General features: G+C 40.3%; 1 protein-coding gene across 6 annotated transcripts in view; it reads right to left on the bottom strand.

Annotated features, from left to right (window-relative positions):
- Positions 1 to 2573: 2573 nt before the first annotated feature.
- GRIA4 (glutamate ionotropic receptor AMPA type subunit 4) overlaps positions 2574 to 19092 on the bottom strand; it is a 216090-nt gene continuing 199571 nt past the window's right edge. Inside the window, exons 14-17 of one of the 6 annotated variants that reach the window (XM_063148929.1) lie at positions 13004 to 13118; positions 10234 to 10368; positions 8713 to 8895; positions 3564 to 3703 (exon numbers count right to left, since the gene is read on the bottom strand). In XM_063148929.1, coding sequence (XP_063004999.1) covers positions 8761 to 8895; positions 10234 to 10368; positions 13004 to 13118 — 385 coding nt within the window. In that variant the 3' untranslated portion in view covers positions 3564 to 3703; positions 8713 to 8760. Of the gene's footprint in view, positions 3704 to 8712; positions 8896 to 10120; positions 10369 to 13003; positions 13119 to 19092 lie in introns of those variants that run through there. The other 5 variants (XM_063148928.1, XM_063148931.1, XM_063148927.1 and 2 more) reach the window with 5 other exon arrangements.

Genomic DNA, 19092 nt, shown 5'->3' with positions numbered 1-19092 from the left:
GAGATGCCTTGGGCCATCTGAGACACCTGCACAGGGGTCCCTTCTCTTCTCCAGACTGAACCCCAACTCTCTCAGTCTGTCTTCACAGGAGGGGTGTTCCAGACCTGTGATACACTTAGAAGCTCTCCTCTGTACCAACTCCAGCAGGTCCCTGTCCTCCCTGTGCTGGTGCCCCAGAGCTGATGCAGCCCTGCAGTGGGCTCTGAGCAGAGCAGAGGGGCAGAATCCCCTCCCTGGCCCTGCTGCCCACCACTGGATGCAGCCCAGGACACGTTTTTGGCTCTCTGGGCTGGGAGAGCACATTGCTGACATGTTAAGCTTGTCATCCAGCAGCACCCCCCTGACCTTGTCCCCAGGGCTGCTCTCATGGTCACAGCAGTTGTGCAGCAGCTACCCTCTTGGAGTAAGACAAAAGTGTAAGTCACTGTGGAGACAGCAGACTAATCCCCCAAGATTGCTTTCTCAACCACTTGAGCTGTAGTGGTTGAGAAATGCTACTGTAGCATTTTCCTACCCAGATTTTTTTTTTCTTTTTTTTTTTTCTTCAAATATTTTATCTGCTTATGACAGGCATCAGCAAAGTGAGCGTATCCTCTTTACCTCAGCTGACCAGGTTTCCTTTCAGCAAAGCATTCCCTTGGCAAGGACAAGGCTTGGAAATGGTAAGAGGATGTGGTGATCCCCCGCTGTGGCTGCTGGCCACGTGCTGGCCCTTGGTGGGTCACGGCACTCCAGGGCCACGCAGCTCAGTGGCTGCACTGCTCGTGCTGCTCTGTTCTGAATCCTCCCCAGTGCATGGCTACTGACACTGGCCTTCTCAAAGGCCTTGGGTGCCTCATTGCCACGTGTAAACTGACTTAGGGAAGTAACAATGAGCTCCATGGAGCAACGTTCCTAACAGCAGCCGTGGGCTGTTTACTGACAGGGAAAAATAAACATAATGTGTTAAAAATAAACATAATGTGTTAAAGAGACAGGGGAGTGTATAAGAGGGGTAACACTGGAAGACAGTAAATATCCCAAGACAGCCCTGGTACTGCTCACAGTCATGGACAAAGAAAGGATGAAGACAAGCTCCTGGAAAAACAGACAGACACAGTAAAACAAAACAGACAGCATTCTTCATCCTCAGTCTCTCAAGCTGTTCAGCCTCTAATATGTTACCTTGTGAAAAATGGAGGCAAACATTTTTTTCTTTAAAAAAAAAAGACAAACTCAGAACCAACCCATCCAGAAGTTGTTTTTTTAAATACAGCTGTAAAAAGAAGGGAGCTTCCAGGTTTACTCAAAAAAGAGAAAAACCAGACAACTCACCTAACCTAGCCAAACACAGAACAATTCACAGTAAATAATGAATGTGCTAAACAAGCCAGTAAAACATGGATACAAAGTAACTTTAGTCACAGTGATTCATAGTAGTGTTATCAGTCTTTTTTCTCTAAGAACCCTGCACACACTGTAGTTTTTCTGCCTGAGGGGAAAGCATCACCTTATTTTCATGTTTGCTGCACTGTCAAACTCTCTATAAGAACTGGTCTCCATCAGCCTATGTTAAGGTTACTGGAAGGATTTAGGCTCTTGTTGCTGTGGTTCAGCTGTCTGATATTTTAAGGTCCACTTTAAGAGGAAGTCATTCACTCATTCTCTATTCCTCCCCAGTAGTTATAAAGGGTCTCTATAGAGCATTTGGGGCAAGAAACTCATATTTATGTTGTTGCTATCTGGAGTGAAACTGAGCCCTGCTCTGCAACTCTGTGATTTTCTGTGCCAGACAGCAGGAGCATCAGCTCAGCAGTGTCTGGTTGCTGTTTTTGGCAGCAGCTGGGGCTTGGGCTTTGGGCTCCACCCAGGGCCTGCTCGCCTCCCCATGAGAGCCCTGAGGGCTCAGAGAAGCACCAGCACCAGGCTCTGGGGATAAGTAAGCCATTGGAACATGGCCCCTCATGGGCCTGGGAAACTCAGGAGCTATGATCACTCCAGCCTGAATTCACTTGCAGTCGGAGCTGTGGCATGTGGCTGTTACTGTGCTGGCCATACTCTGGATTCGGACACCACTGCCAGGCCTTGTGAGGCCCAGGAGAATGACCATCACAGAACAGATTCGCTGCTACTTTGCACCTACAGACACGCCTGCTCCTGTTCACATCTGGCTTTTATTCAAATGGTCTTTCCCAGGCATGCCACTTGACAGGCTGGGGGATGAAAACTGGGGCAGGCTGCAGCTATCATCTATCACATCAGTCTCAAGGACTGTCATTTGTACTTCCTTGCTCCCTGGCATCTCTGTCCCTGACCTACCCAGAGGACAAACACTATCACTAAATGGTTCCCTAACACTTCAGGTAAGTGTTTAGTGACTAGTACTAAAATACATTATGAATAACCAGGACAATTCTTTAGCTGCTCAGAGTCCTTTGTCCCAATTTAAGTCCCTTAAAAGCACTTTAGAAATGTGCAGGGACTCAGACTGACTCTGACAAGATTCTGAATCCTGTTGTAAGAAATGAACGGCCCTTTTCTATTTTCCAGGTGGCATCCCTAATGATCAGAAAACAACTCAAGCTCTGTCAATATTATAAGAACAATTGTTGTTTTATTCTTTTTGGTGGGTACAAAAACCACAGTTTCTTACACAGAACAAGATTATAAATAATATCTGTAACATGAGTGACCCGTAGTCTCTTTTGATTCTACACTGCAGACTGATGAAGTACTCTAAACATTTTATCATTTTGTTTCTTGTATTAGACAGATGCAAATCTGTGGAACACGGAATGATGGAACAGAATGAAGGTAACAGCAAACAAGAGGATGACCAACAACTTTTATAAAAAAAAATTCTCTGAATTTTATTACAGTGATGGCATTTTATATCAATTATTGCAATGATTTTTCCCTAAGATGGTTAGAAAAAAGAATTGTGTTGTCCTCTACTGAATTTACATCAGTTAAAAAGCAAGCATGTTTCAATATTTCTCTTTTTCCAAAGAAAATGTAAATAATTTCTTTATTTTTTTTCACAGGATTTACATATTTATTATTTTTTATCACAGTTTAGTGATTCATTTCTACAGCTGAACAGCTGAGTATTCTTCCATTGTATATATTGATGTTCTGGAGACACAGGTTAGCATGTTCATTGACTTCTATAGCTATTTTTCTCTCTTTGTCAAGACAAAGACCAAAATGGTGTCCTTTCTGAGCATGTTCTTCACAGTTTAATGCGCTAAATTGGCAAGTCTTATTAGTTTTAAGTCCACTCAAGTGAAATTTGTTGCTGTTAATACACCCTTCCCAGCCCCCTCCCCCCAACAAAACTAAATTATGAATTTTCCTGATATAAAATCTGAGTTTGGGTTTCCGAGCTGAGCTCATGCACACATTGTTGCTGATGATGTCTGGCGCATTTGGACGTACTTCCCTTTCTCAGCCAAATTATCAGTTCATCAATGACACTCCCATGTCGTTACAGTCTGTGCTGTGTTCCCATCAGTCACCAACACAGTTTGATTAAGGCACTCAATTAATTTTTTGGTTTTTATGGTAGGTCCGATGCAATTACAGCCAATCCTGAACTTTGTCTAATTGCAGTTCCGGTGTGCACGGCCTTCGGGCAGTCGGGAGTCAACACGCGCCCGTTCTCTCCCACGCTCCCCGTGATGGATAATCTGGCTTTGTTTCTTATGGCTTCAGAAAAGGTAAGCTGGGTTTGAAGGAAAAGCAGAAGAGAGGAGAGTGTTATAATGTTTCTGTCCTTCAACCAGCCCGAACACAGCAAACACCAAAATATTAAATTTTAGACATCTGCATTTTTTCATGTTAACGTTAAATGTAGAAATAGTAATCATCAGAAATATAATACATAGCACTTAAGTCTACTGGGCAAAAAAGACTAGCAATTCTGAGGATCAATTTCATAACAATAAATTGTTACTGATTTAAATATAAAATCTGAACTTGATAATGAAATTAACTGAAGAGGTAATACCTTCATCTAAACTGATTCAAACTAAATTTAAATACAGTGAGAAGACCTTTTGGAACCTGAAAGCATTAGCATCTGTGAATGAAGTCATGCACAGGTGTTTATAGGCTTTGACCTTCAACTAGGCATGCCAGGATTAAACATAACTACTGAAAATTGTGTATAAATTGCAATAACTGTACCAGCTATCTGGCAATTCCGTCATTCAAATCTAAAGAAATTATTACTTATTTTCACAATGGAAATATTTAGTATCAGGAAATCTGAGAACTGTCCTCAAATCTCTTTCATATATATATATATATATTTCTTTTTTTTCCCTACAATTAGAGAAGGTGATAACTTTCAAAGAAAATGTAATTTATTGAGAGAAAATGCAGTTTTATACAGTTTTCTGCATTACGTATAAATTTGCCATAGGAAGGTTTACATTTTTGTTCCTTAAAAATCTTTCGTTTCAGCTAAATCAGAATGAAATATCTTGTTTAGGAACTAAATTACTCAGGCAAAAAATCTGGATTTGTTAAAGGATTTATAGTTATGCCATCTAACTTTAGTCATCAAAAAATCACTAGCTAAATATAAAAATCCAATAAGGCTCTCTCAAGTGATTATAAAAAAAAAGCCAAGATGACTAGTTTAAAGTAAATGATTTCCAGATTACTATAATTAGGGTAAGTGTCTAAGGTAAAAAAATGCAACAAAGCATCCAAACTATAGTACATTAAAAGCGATTTCAGAGATAACCATGTTAAGATATTAATTAGTGCAGAAATCTGATTTCTAGTCAGGAGAAGTTATGTAAATGCAGGGATGCAGTCTGAAACATTAATTGGGAAGAAAGGTAGATAGGAGCATTCACATAGGAGCAAAAGGATAACAAACATCATAAAGTCATTTTGTTTGCTTTTTTACTAATCTCTGCATTTTGAACTTTATCCCTCTGAGCCCAGTTTCTCCTTCTGAGGTAGCACTGAAATCCTGAGCTGCTGTTTGATATGTGGAGTTTATTTTATATATGAGCATACAGGGATGAGGATGAGCCCTTAAAACTCCCAAACATTTCCACTGCTTCTGGTGCACTTCTGTGGAAACGCACCAGTCTAATATTGCATTGTTATCAGCTGCTTCAAAAAGTTGTCAGAAATACAGCGGCTGTTTGTGGCACAGAGCTTGGATTTAAAAGCAGCTTTCCAAACCAATTACCCTAAACACTTCAGCCCTTAAAAACACCCAGATTCAGGAAAAGGCCTCAGCTTTCAGAGGGCATTATGGCATTCCCCTTATTCTGGAAAACCTTGGCTTTGGTAAAGGACATCCTTTGAAACCTTTCCCTGCCACCACTGTACTTTGTGACAGGGACTGTTACCAAACATATCTTCATCTAAAACAACACCCAGATACAAAATGTGTGGCAGAGGTGATGAAGAAATGGGGAACTTCACCAAAAACTTCCAACTACTTCCCAGCAGCAAATAAGAATCTCTGCATTTGCAAAGCACAGACACAATGCAGTGTGGTACAGATCCACATGGTGCATGTCCTGAGTCCCTGCAAATGGGTACTGGTAACTGCAGAAGTGCAGAGAACATGTTCTGATCAATGGCAACAGAAAAACTAAAGGTGCTTTAGTGTGGGAGAGGGATGAGAGTCCAAACCAGATTAGAAAGCAAACTTGGGTGGAAAGGGACAGCTTGCTCCAGATAGGTTACATTTCCCAGAAAGTCACAACTGTCTACCAGAGTCTCTCCAGCACACCCATCAGCTATCTGTTCATGGCCATTCAGAGCTTCCCACTGGGAAATCTGAGTCAGAGCACTCAGATTTGTATGGGATATACAAGTTCTATGTAACTGTGCTAGCTCAGTCTAAATAACTTTCTGGCCATTGACAACACACTCAGGACAAAAAGACAATAAAAGGGATCCGGGATAAATAAAAACAATTAAAAAAAAGGAGAACAACATTTTCTCAGCAGCCTTCCACAAAATAACAGAAAAGCTGCAAGGAAATAACTCTTGTCCTCAGTTAAAGACTAACAACAGCTCAGCAACACACCACAGGACAACTCAGACACAAAGCCAGGAGGAGCAGGTCAAACTTGTACTTGGGACAGTGCCATAAAGCCAAGTAACCAGGTAGGTGTCTGCTCTGTGTTTTAAACTATGCTATAGGTAACAAGCCAGGCTAGTACTCTGCTTGACTGTGCTGCTACAACTTCAGATTTCTGGCCTGGATGCAGAAACAGTTTCAGGAGTGGCTGGGATAAGAGGGAAAAGTCTGGGTATTTACTGTGAATATTATGCAAACCGTGAAAATCTCCTTTCAGTCAGTGTATGCAGTTAATAGTGATAATGTATTTTCAAATTTGCCATTAGTTTTGATTAGATTAGTTGTGAAATTAATCATGTGAAGACACTGACTGCCCTGTTCCTAGAGGGGAAATGGGAATTTTGGAAGATGATATCCTCAGTCTGTGTAATACAAATATCCTAGCCCGTGTCGGCTCTTTTGTTGTTCATGCTCCTCTAGTACTTGGGTCACATGGAGGTGGCTTTGGCACAAATATCTAAGATGACCTTTTAATGCATTTTTCCCTCTTGACTATGAAATTGGAAGTATACAAAATAAGTACATTACACACTTACTGAGCCATCCTGTAGCACTTCACCTTTTTTTGTAGTTAATTGTAATAGTGATGTTTTCCATTGCTTTTTGTTGTTTTGCAATTAGTTTCATTCATTAGTTATAAACAACAGCATGGGATGGGAGAGCAAGAGAAGGCAGCTGAGCTGGAAGCTGGTTCCTGAGCTTCATGGCCCACTAAGAAGGCCATGGAGAGGTGGTGGTGGAGGCTGGCTGGATACTGGAACAACCCCTCCCAAAGCCTGTGGGTTTGGAGTGAGGAACTCAGCAGGGCTTTGCCTTAGAGCAGATGGACAGAAGGATGTTAAGCTCCTCTCTGCTCTCGCTATCAGCTCTACATGTACACTAAGGGCTTAATACTAATGGAAAAACTGCTGCCCGGAGGAGGAGGAAAGGATTGTTCCCTCCTTAAAGCAAACTTTCTTCCCTCTCTTCAGCAGATGCAACTGCCTGCCAGTGCTTCTGAATGTCTTTATCCCACACATATAGACTAATCCATTACTATATAGGCCAGTCCACATATACAGACTAGCCCTTCATTTTAATTTTCAGCTGCCTTGCAGGAAAGGTGAATTTCCCTGAGATAACTCATGTTTAACTGTACGAAACTAAACTAAAAATCAGGGTAATGAATATTAATTTTCAGGAGGGTTATTTAAGTTATTTTATATTAGTTTAAAACATATACCATTAAAACTATTTGATGTTAGCTTAAAAAGTCAGATGTGTTGGTTACTCATGCAGGTTAGAACCACCAGGCATCTTTCCATATTAGCGAGTTTTAATTCCAATACGATCTCTATACTCCTTGGATTAAAAAACCCAAAAAACCTTATCAAAGTTTTCAAAATGTGTAAGACAGACATATTTCTACAGAAATATGTGCAACCATCATTGTGGGCTCTGTAATGCTGCCAGCTAAACAGGGGTTTGTGACTACCATGTGCTCTAACAGATGGCGTAGCCCCCCTGTGCAGTGTGGCCAGGAGAGGGTGACTGGGCCTTGGCAGTCTCCCACATATCACTATAAACATTTTTATAAGAACTTCACTTGAAATTTCTCAGTTTCATGTAAATATTATGCCAAATAAGCAGAAAGAAGAATTTCAGAAGTCTGTAAATATTTGTTCAAAATCATAGTGATTTTTTTGTGAATTTTAAAAGTCTGTGCCCTAAAATGTTAATTATCAGAAGTTTTGACTGACCCAAAAATGAATTTTCAGTTAAATAAAATGCAACATTTCTGTATCTTTTTTGTACTGTTTAAAGTATATTTTATCCAGTAGGAATTCATCTTTGTGATACAAGTCCCACAGAAATCCAGATTTTAGAGTATGGTACTTATGATCTTTTTTTTAAATACAAAACTTAGTTAGCTCTATTTTTTTAATTATAAGAAAACACTAAGACTAAAAAAATTCTGCAACTATAATCAGTGTCTGTTGCAATGAAATAACAGAACTGGGTGGCAACTGTGGGGATTTTCAAGTCTTGCCATGTTTAGCACGCCAGCCAATTGGGGTCAGGTCAGTATTTGAAAGAAAGCTTTTTTTTTTGTTTGCTTTTTTAAAGACTGTATTTTGAATGCATTGCATTCTGTAAACTTGATAAGGAATATGTTTTCTGGGATTCTTACTTTTATACCAGCCTGGGGACACTTTCAGTGAGCACATCACTAAATAATTTAAAGGAAAAAAACACCCTTCACCTGCATTTGGCACAATGACGCGCACAGGATTACTTCTTTTCAAGACCCTTATTACTGACAGAAGGGAGTGGACTTGGGAGATTAATATTAGCATCTAGAAGTCCTGTGCTGCAGTTCACAGTGATGAACAATGGTCTATACTCTTGGAGTTCCCTTGGCACATAGCATGCCTCACATTTTCTCTAGTGAACAAAGTGCATAGCTAACACTTTCTTTTTTTTTTTAACATGGGGAAATTGGCGGCTCTACTGCAATTAGAATACACCCAGGGTCATGACTCTTTGTAGAACAAGGAAGAAAAGAAAAGCCCAGAGAAGAGTGTGCAGGGGACAGTTTCCCAGCCAGCCCCCTCCCTCGCGCCCCGAGAACCCACCTATTCCTCGCAGCGCTCCAGCTACCATGCTCACACAGCATTCTCTGCTCACTCTGTGTTTGCTCTGTACTGAATGGTGCGGTACTGAACGGGCTGTGCCTTTAGGCTGTAAGCTCCTCGGGACAGGGACCTGTTGTGTGTCTGGCACACTTCACCTACTGTGCAGCGCCGCCTACTCCAGCGCTATACAAATAATAAATAAAAAATAATAAGTGCATCTCCAGTTGTTTCCTACAAGCTTTTTTTTTTTCCTAAGTGGCAACATAAGTATTATATTATTCATCTCATTTCCCTAAATTTGTGTTTTCTACTTCCACTATATAGGGATGGCTCAGGAAAATGTAGCTGAAGATAGTTGTTAACAGAGGAGACATCATGTGGCTTGCTGTTTGCAAGGGCAAGGGAGCTCAAGGATGACAGGGTAGGGTGCTAGCTGCACGTTCACTTATACAGCAGCCAGCATAGCTTGGGAGCTACGTAAAAGTTATATTTAGAAGCTCAATTTGCTGCTGCATGCCATTTCCAAAGGTCATGGAGTTGATTTGTCTAATGATTAGTTGGCAAGATACTCACTGTACGGATGAGAGCAAGTACATTAGTAAACCATCCCTGCACACCTACTCAGGGGAGCTGGGCAGGATGCAGCTCGGCAGCATCAGCAGTTCAGCCTCCAAAATCACTGCATGAATGTCTAAAATACACTAGTCTTGACCTAGGTAAAGGGGTTTGTTACTGAAAGCTGAGGGTGATAATCAAGGTCTATCCCCTGGTTAGTGACTCTCAGACTATTATAGTGGGCAAAAGTTGACCTGAAGCAGGATATTGTGGGGAGAAAAAAAAAAAAAAAAGCCACACAATTAGCATAAAACATGTATCAAAGGGAGGGTGAAGGCACAGGGAGGGGAGGAGGGAGAGAAGGTAAAACAACATTTAGACTTCTTGTAACAGTGCCTTTTCTTTCATTAGGTTAACTATGGTTCAGTGATGTTGCCTATCCTAAATCTTGGTTACAGATAGGGCCAACATTGAATAATACAGGCTTGCAGCAATTTGTCTCTAGTAGAGTGCAAACCTTTCGGAAAACAGACTTTCCAATCAAGTACTTAAAAACTGGCCCTCTGGATATATACTTTCTTATTTAAAATAGTTGTCATTTCTCAACTGATTTGACAACTTTGAATTGTTCAAAATGTATTTTTCATGTTAAAAATTCCTTGCAATGCAGATGTCTATTAGCAACATAGAATAATGTACTGTACATCTGCAGCCAAAAGAACTGAACCACTTTGCACTGAAGTTTTCCAAAATATAAAGCTCTGTTCAGAAGCAAGCACAACTAGACAGACATGTCACAACACTGCGTTACAAGATGCATCACCCACTCGCTGTAGTAGGCCCTAAGTCCTACCCCTAAATTTTAATACTTTCGGTTCCATATACGTTGTAACCTTCTCTATAAGTTGCTAAATTCTGGGTATTCTGCGAGGAAGTTGGGTTAAAAGTCTGTGCACTCTTTGCCACCTTCATTCGTTTCGCCTCTGCCCTGGACTTGTAACAGAACTCTATCAAAGCCACCAGCATTGCCAAGCCCAAGCCTCCAACCAGAATGTAGAAGACTCCAGCAACGTTGCTGAGACTCAAGGCACTCGTCTTGTCCTGGGAAAACAGAAGTCACACAGTTAACCCTGGAAAATGGATCCCAAGAAGCACAAAACACACATTAAAACATTAAAAATAGACAAGTAACAATGTTTAGCGGAAATTTAATGACAGTTGTTTACACACTTTAGCAAAATTTGACCTATCTGGATCTACAAAATATATTTTAAACAACTAGTTTTCCCGGTTGGCATAAAAAAATTATTCTAAGTATATTGCCAACATATCAGGATGTCATTGCTTACTGCAAAGCATTACCTCTATTACATGGAGAATTGAACAATGACATGTCTAGCTCTATTTAGGAGACATTTCAGCACTGATACGAAACTGCATTTATGTAAAGCTCTTCAGAAGCCTGGGAATCCAGAAATCCATTTTATATCAGACAAGACTTTGCTTGATCTTTACAAAAACCAGTAATTGTACTTGTGATAGGCATTGCTGTTAATTTAAAAGATCCAGACTGAGCTTCTGATACTTAAATGACAGGCAAAAATAACGTGAGGCTTAAGTTCTTTCTTTGAACAAACACTTCCTTTGAAAGTGCACATTGTACCACACACATTGTGATATATTTGCCTCTTACCTATTCTTGTATTTTGATTTATTTTACTATAGATACAGTTCTGGAACATGCCCATGGACGACTAAGCTCAGTAACAGTATACTTCTAAATATCAGCTTATGCAATTTAACACATTTTTCATAATTTAGATAAAAGTAAGGATTTTCTTTAGCAAAGTATTAAATATTCATCATTTTACAATCACCTTCTTGGGTGTATTGTAGTAAATAACTATTCTACATTTCTCTATACTTCACTGCTTAGTTATGAATCACATTTTTTGGACTTCAAATCCATGTGCTTTTTCAGCATAGTTCTCAAGGAACTCTCTCAGAATTGACTTCATATGCTACATCGTGTGCCTTAAAATACTTATAAAGCTTTATTCTTATGCAGACTATATAATCTTTAGCTAAAGTAAGGAGAGTATTTAACTTCTGATTTTAATCTCTATGAAATTTTAACTTATGTAGACTGCAAAAAATTTGGATGTTTAATTTAAAGAGGCACTATTCATTGTGTAATCAGTAGATTAGCACAGTAAAGGTTCCCATGGGTGTACAGAGGCGATTGGGGCTTATACCTGGGTTCTGCTTTGTCTGTGCCTTTTTAGATGGCTAGGAAGAGCCTAAGTATCTTGGAGATGACTGTCCCTCCGGTGGCAATTGCTAACATGGTGCTTGCAAACAAGGAGGAGGCAGGACTGAGAAAGACCTGACCTGATGTAGGTGGTGGGTTGAGGCTTTCTCAGCTGTTATTTACAGATACTTTGTCATCCTCTTAAATGGTTTTCACTCCTTTTTTTCAAAGCACTTGCCAGAAAAAGTGAAATGTGTTGAAAGCTTCTTTCCCACACTAATTTTATCAAGGTAAGTCTCGAGACATGCAGGCAGCAAGCAGTCAGTGCCTGTCATTTGTTCATTTTAGCTGTGGCTGCAGAGGCTGGCATGGAGTCAGTTAATGTGAAGGAATGTCAGCCTCCTCAAATACAGGGCTGGCACTGACTGTGGTGTTTCCCAGCCATCAGAAAATACCCGGTTCTGGGTCTGTCCCCATAAAGAGAAGGAGCTGTCAGCTCTCTGGAGCTGCCAGGATTCCTGTTTGGGTATGGACTAAGATAAACACTGGAAGCTGTAGAAACTATTAATTGCCAAAGCCTTTCACTTCAAAGCTCAAGTTAAGTTTTCCTTGGCCCCCGAGGAGCCAGGGACATCCCCAAATGTGCAAGACACCACCTTCCTGGCCAGCAATGGAAGGCAATCCTTCCTGCTAGCATTTCTTCTTCTCAGAACACTGCTGAGGTAGGCCAGCTCCTAAAGAAAGTGTAAAGAGTATTTCCTAAGCAGTCAATGGGAAAAGTCCATACCCTCCAGGCAGGAAGGAATTAACTAATCCAGGTTGCTGTCACAGACATCTTTTTATGAAAATGCTTTCTTAGGATTTTTTTCTTCCTGAGAAGCTGAGAGGCTCCAGGAACAAAGTGTAAGCAATGGTTGTCTGCTGCTGTGGGATGCAACAGGTGCATCTGTGATTGGCCCATCCTGGATGTTTATAATTAATGGCCAATCACAGCCCAGTTAGCTTGGACTCTCTGTCTGAGACACAAACCTCTGTTATTAATTTTTTTCTATCCTTAGTTTAGCTAGCCTTCTGAGATGAGACCTTTCCTTATATTCTTTTTAGTATAGTTATAATGTAATATATATATCATAAAATAATAAATCAAGTCTTCTGAAATACAGAGTCAGATTTACGTCTCTTCCCTCATCCTGAAAACCTCTGTGAACACTGTCACAGGCTGCCTCTTCCAAAACCAAAAATCTGCTTTGTATTTCATCAAGAGATGCTCTGAATATGTGGAATGATGTTTGGTAATTTGTATTACTAAAGACTTTAAAATGCAATAGTGCTTCCTTAAATTAAAGCGTGACCGCCATCAAGATGGGCCAAAGTTGATTCATTCTGTGTCTACAGCTGCTTATTTTATTTCTATGTCATTTTGTTTATTACTTCCTCTACTGCTTTGTGAACACGATAGTTAGGTCCCGAACTGTAGCGACTGACCTTACTTCCAGAGTCCTTGGGTCCACATTCACCTTTATCGTACCACCATTTGTTTTTCAGCTTGTCTAAGACGCCTGCCTCACTGAGTTTCAAAACGGCAAGGTTTACAGGAGTTCTTCACGTGGAAAATAACATAAATAACATTATATATGTTATTTTATGTTATTCAAGTAAAACTACATAGAATCGCATTGCAAAGTGACAGAGCAGAGGCCACAGTGGGTGCTATGTCATGTACTGTTGGCCCAGGTTTAGAGACAGACATAAGACCGGGACCTGCTCCATCGCTTTAGGTAACAGGCACATACTGCTGGGGAAGATTTGTAAATAAATAGTATGCAATTACTGTGAACCCAAAACTATTGGCTTACACACATTAACAACAAACCCTTCAGAGATATTTGTAAGATAACTGCGTATGTGACTTAAGAAATGTTAATTTGTGTTTCTTGCTTTCAATCTATTTTTAGTTTGGATGCATACAAACTAATAATATGATTTGGCCATAGGTATTTCATTTACTGCCCTCAAAATTATCCTGGCAAGAAAAGAAGACACTTCCTGCAGTGTGCTGCCCATAAACATTTGGCACAGGCCTGTAATAGGATGTCTGCATGCAAATAACTTGGGGGGAGAGCTGCAAAGATCCCCTTATCCTCAGCTAAGAAGGACAGCAAGTCTTCCATTTTAATTTCCCATTTCAATATTATTTTAAAATTCAAGGTTTTTCCTTAAATCTCACATATTCATGTCAATATTTCAAGGGTCCCAGGCTGGTGATAAATTTCTATTTGGAATAGCTATTTTTACTGGTGGTATTTGCTGTGGGTGATGTAACAGAGTTTAATGTTGAAATGAAACCTAATCCATTGCCTCAGAATCATGAAATGCTATAGGTTTACAGTGAAGTTGCTTAAACTCATTGAATAATCTCAGGGTATTATGGTAATGCCCCACTTCATGCAGATCTATCACTATATGTTTTAAAAACGTATTAAATTATTAACAGACATATTTTATGTACTTTTCACTTCAAATTGTTGCCCAATTCTTAATGGAATTATGTGGTAGGCATATGGATATCTATTTATGTGCAGGTGTGCATGCAAATACAGTATATATCAGAGAAGCAGGGAGATAAACAGAAATGGCATGTGATAGATAGCCTTCTGGTGATGTTAAATGACATGATCCTGTCTATGCCAGCAGATTTCTATGGGAAAATTTATCTCCCATAATATGCCATAATTCATTCATTACCTAAACATTAACTTACGGATTCAAGGCTTAATAAATAAATAACCAGTGCAAACATTAATTAGTCTAGTGTAACTGAACCTACTAAAATAGTTTGCATTTAAGAGGAAAGGGGCTTATTGCACTCTATAACTGGTATAACTGGAAATTCCCAAAATGTATTAATATATTAGTGCAGGTTTGTACATAGCTATTTAATACACAAGTAACAGCTTCTGAGCCTTGTATGCTATTTTTAACTCTAGGGACCCTGCCTCTTCATAATTTCTAATTACTCTTTCTATATGTACCTAAAATGTGGGAATTCATCTCACCTCAATATTTGCACCCCTAAATTATACCCCAAGCTTTGTCTGTCTGTCCAGACCTCCCTGCAGTTAATGGGAAAAGGTAGGTACCTCCAAATGGTGGGCCTTGATACCAATATTAACAAAGGATAATGCTGAGATGCCTGCCTCTTCATTTACTGCTGAGGAAGCCTTGGTGCCTTGGAGAAATTTTTGACAGCCACAGTTGGGTGAGAGGATTTCCCAGGAACTCTCAAGTGATTACTCTAAGTAAAGGAAAACCTTCATCCACTTTCCAAATCCCACACATTTAATTCATATGCAATACTCTGCTTCTAGAAACAAAAAATACCCATTTTTTTGCTCTTTTCCAGTATTCAAACTTAAATTTTGCCTTAAGGCTTCTGGCAGCAGGCTGTGCAGGTTGACAGTGGAACATGAGAGTCCCACAGCTGTGAAATGAGTGGGCTTGGGGTGCTGGCAAGTTGCGTGTCAACATGATCCTCTGCTGGCTTCTAGCACAACCACAAAATAATTAATATTATTTGAATAGCCATCATCTGTAACAAGTCATGCTCTGGCACTGAGCCACATTCCCATGCTCCTGAATTCTGTCAGGGGAACAGGGCTGGTTATGACAAAGGTAAGGGGACCTACAGGTACTGTTCTCCACTGGAAAATCAGAAGCCTATGGAGTTGCTGCAGATTAAATGGATCAAACTGATAACTAGGAATAGATATGAACTATCAAGGCCACCAGCAAGGTGGGAACAAGTTAGAAAGCAGATGCCTCCATGTCCTATTCTGCTTTTTTTTTTTTTTCCCCCCAGGACTAATACTTTAGGCATTTAAAAGCTGAAACAGGCTGGGGATTTTTTCTTTTTTCCAACTGTAGTTCCTTTAATGTCATCCTTTCTGCATTGTCTCTGCAAGGAAGCTCTCAGGTTTTCCTTTGGGAAAAACAATCAATTTCACACTTTAAATTGCCATGCTGTCCTCAGTTTCTAAGCAACCTCAATGGCAATGATCAGCAGAGGAAGTTTCCATTTTCACTGGGATGCAGCAGTGATGTGACTGATGCCAGGCCCTTGTTTCTCCTTTCCATGAATTTTGGTGGAAAACTTTCTGAATGCAGGCCCTGCTGAAGCTCAAGAAAGCCTGCCCTTGGCCCCTCTCCTTCTTGCCTGCCTGAACAAGGCTCTGTGACATTTCCTTCATATCTGCCCTCAGACAGTCACAGCTGTGATGAGGGAGAAGCATTCTAAGAAAAAAACTTTGAAATTATATATTACAATATTTTAAAATATTTTACACCTTCAAAACAGGATTTCTGCCCTAATTTAAATCAGTCAGCTGTGATGGGAAATGTACATGATCCAATATAAGAAGCCCAGACTAAGGGGCTGCAGAGTGGAAAAGGAGGATGTTTTGCTTAAATTTTCAGAGTCATAGCATATATGCACCTCTTTGCAATCACAGTAAGTGATTGCAGGTGTTGAGATTTTTAATGTATTTTAGGTTTTTATTTTGTTTCTTTGTTTCATTTTCAGTAGGACATTTTCAACAGGGAGATGCATGTCCAGATCACCTTGGCTCGTGGGCCAAGTCACTTATTTTGACCATGTCAGTCACAAACTCAGAGACTACAATTTCTTACTAGATTGCTTGCACAATCAGTTGGTGAATAGTCCCACTGATATTAAAGGGGACAGAAACAAAAAAAAATTGGTATGGTTTGCTGTATGTGAACAAGAGGAATGTACTGAAGTCACATAAAGGGGATAAATTCAGCATTTATAATTAAATCTCCCATTAAATTCAGTATTGTATTCTTATTATGGCAGTGGAAAGTGACTATAGATTTGGGTCTTGTTCAATTGCTTAGTAATTTCTGAATTACTAATGTTGGGCTAAATCTTCAGATAGAGTACACCAGCACAGTTTGTGAAAATCAAGCATAGTTTTTTTCCAATGTACAGCTGCTGAGAATCTCTGTTCTTGTATATAAAGAGAATCCAGCTACCTCAAGTTCATGTAAAGATAATATGTGAGAAATAATAATTAAAATTACCCTTTATCTATGGAGAAGAAATTGCCCCACATAGCCATAGAGGAAAACTGCTGTGTGACAACACAGGAAACCCTGCTCTTCACCCATGTGCCAAAGTCAGTGTTGGCACAGCCTGACCTGGGCACAGGGACACTGGTTTTCTAACTTCTCATCATGTTCTCAGCCCTTCTACCTCCTCTCTTGGCTTCTTACTCATTTCCTCCTATCCTGTCATCAATCACTTGCTGTTGAAAGGGCCGTTTTTCAAGAGCCTCAGGCTGGGTCTTGAGCCAGCAACATCAGCAAAATCAGAGTGCTTTAAAATGGTATTAATGAAGTCCTGAGCTAGCTGTGTTCAGGACAACAAATGGGCAATTATAACATTTAAATCACAATACTAAGTGATTCTGAAACAAATATAGAATTCAGGGAGACAAGGATTTTAAAAATGCAATCATGGATATATTTTAGGAGCATTTTCATTAGCCACTCATGGCTGAGCCATTAAGTGTAAGGTCAGACTCACAGCTGACTGAAAAAAACATGGGCCACCGTGTTCTCCTGCAGGCTGCCAGCGGAGACTGGGAAGAATCTCCATCAGCACAGCTTCTGTCCACTCACACTTTATACAAACAATGGAGCAAAGTGGCAGAAACTGTGTTTCAGTGCCTTCCTGTGCACCACATGAGATGATGGCATACAATTAGGATCTGAGGTAATACTTTCAAAAACACTCAAATGACTTGAGGAACTCACTTTTATCTTCAATCATGAACTAATTAATCAGATCACTAAACCACAGGTGGCTCACACAGGGCAGCTTTCTGAACTGCCTTTCTGAATTTTGGAAGATTGTCCCTTAAAGGGAACAATAAATGGGGAGGCTAGAGGTGACCTTTTAACAGCAGAGAATGGAGGTAGGAGACATCCTGATTTACAGAGCAATCCTGTGGAGAACAGCTGAACTCTCTGGAAGCTCCCTCATTTCTGTGGTCCTCTGTACTATCATGAAGGGATATTGTGGGTCTACACTTTCATATTCTGAATAATGAATCTCAAATAGTAACAGCACAGTTATCAGTTTAGCTTCAGGTGCTGTACTTCTTTCAAGAGAAGAGGAGTTTCGTATTCTCATTCATGAGGCAACAAAGCCCTGCAGTTTAAACTGGAGCTGCTAAAAAAAGCTTCTTTTTAAATTTGTACAATGAAAGAAGTATTCTTAACCTTCTTAAGAAGGTAAGAACTTAGTTCAGGACTTGTTGGCAGTTATCAGGTTTACTAAGGTAATGCATAGTGCCCTGGTTATTCCAGTAATGATAATTTGCTAGCAGAAAAGAAATAAAATACATAGAGCTCCATTAATTCAGTAGAAAGGGTTTTGACTTCAATAGATCAAGAGTGTTTCTGAGCAAGGAAATGAATTGTACAGATGATAAATGGCTATGTTACCCTTTGGGGAATCAGTCTGGCTGTAGTTTGTAACCCAGGATCAGATGCAGCTGCAATGCAGACTTTGAGAAGCGTGGGATGCCTGCTCACCTGCACGATGTGATGTGCTTGGTTCCACCAAACGTGGGCAGTGTGGGCACATGATAGACCTGGAGCTTCCCAGGACCACTGGTACTGCCCACTCACCCAGCTGTGCCTGGGAAAAACTGTGGCAAGAAACAGGCCCAAGGCCAGATAAATGCTCCTGGCAGGCTGTGTATATCCCAGAACCATGGGTTGAGCTCCATCATGTTCTCCATCCTTTGCTAACACTGTCCTGCCCACCACACTGCATCCTGAACTGTCTGTGTCACCTGCTGCTTATTTCCACTGGCAATGTGTTCCTTCCTTCCTCCTGCATTCACAGCTCCTCTGTTTCTCCATGAACCACACTCCTTGCCCTTCTTTTCTACTTTTCCCCCCCAACTCCTTTTTCTGTCACTTTCTACCACACCAAACTTGCTCCTTCAGCACTTCCAGACATTTCCCTGGTGAAGCCCTGTGTGTCCCTCCACCATGAGCTGCTCCCTTTTCCCTGCTTTATGACTCCCAGCACCTGTGGCTGGTAATTAGGGAAAGTAAGTTAAAAAACATCCTTAGTTTTCTATCTAACTTTCATCTCACTTTGCAACTACTGCAGGTTTATGAGGAGGATATTCTAAGAAAATGTAAGTATTTTATTGATTTTATCCTCTGCCTGTGATATTAAAACATAATAAATAAATAAATACTCCTCCCCCAGTAATGCAAAAGCTCAGGCTTGAGTAGAGGTAAGTTCTATCGGGTCTAATATATCTGAACATTTTGGAAGAGAAAATAGAGACCATTTTTGAAACTGTGACTGCTGGCAAGCAGAGCGGTGTGGGGAAAAATAGGTAGAGCAGCAGGATTGCAGGCAAAGTGAAGAGGATTAGGAGACCAGTTCTGGGTGAGTGCAGAACAGCCCAAGGGATGGTCCCTGAGGCCAGGACACAGCACAAAAGAGCAAAAGGACTAAAGAGGGAGAG

The sequence above is a fragment of the Melospiza melodia genome, chromosome 2, assembly GCF_035770615.1.
Source record: "Melospiza melodia melodia isolate bMelMel2 chromosome 2, bMelMel2.pri, whole genome shotgun sequence".
NCBI classification, from domain to species: domain Eukaryota; kingdom Metazoa; phylum Chordata; class Aves; order Passeriformes; family Passerellidae; genus Melospiza; species Melospiza melodia.
The sequence above is the reverse complement of the archived record's forward strand: the minus strand, read 5'-3'. Positions and strand labels throughout refer to the sequence as shown.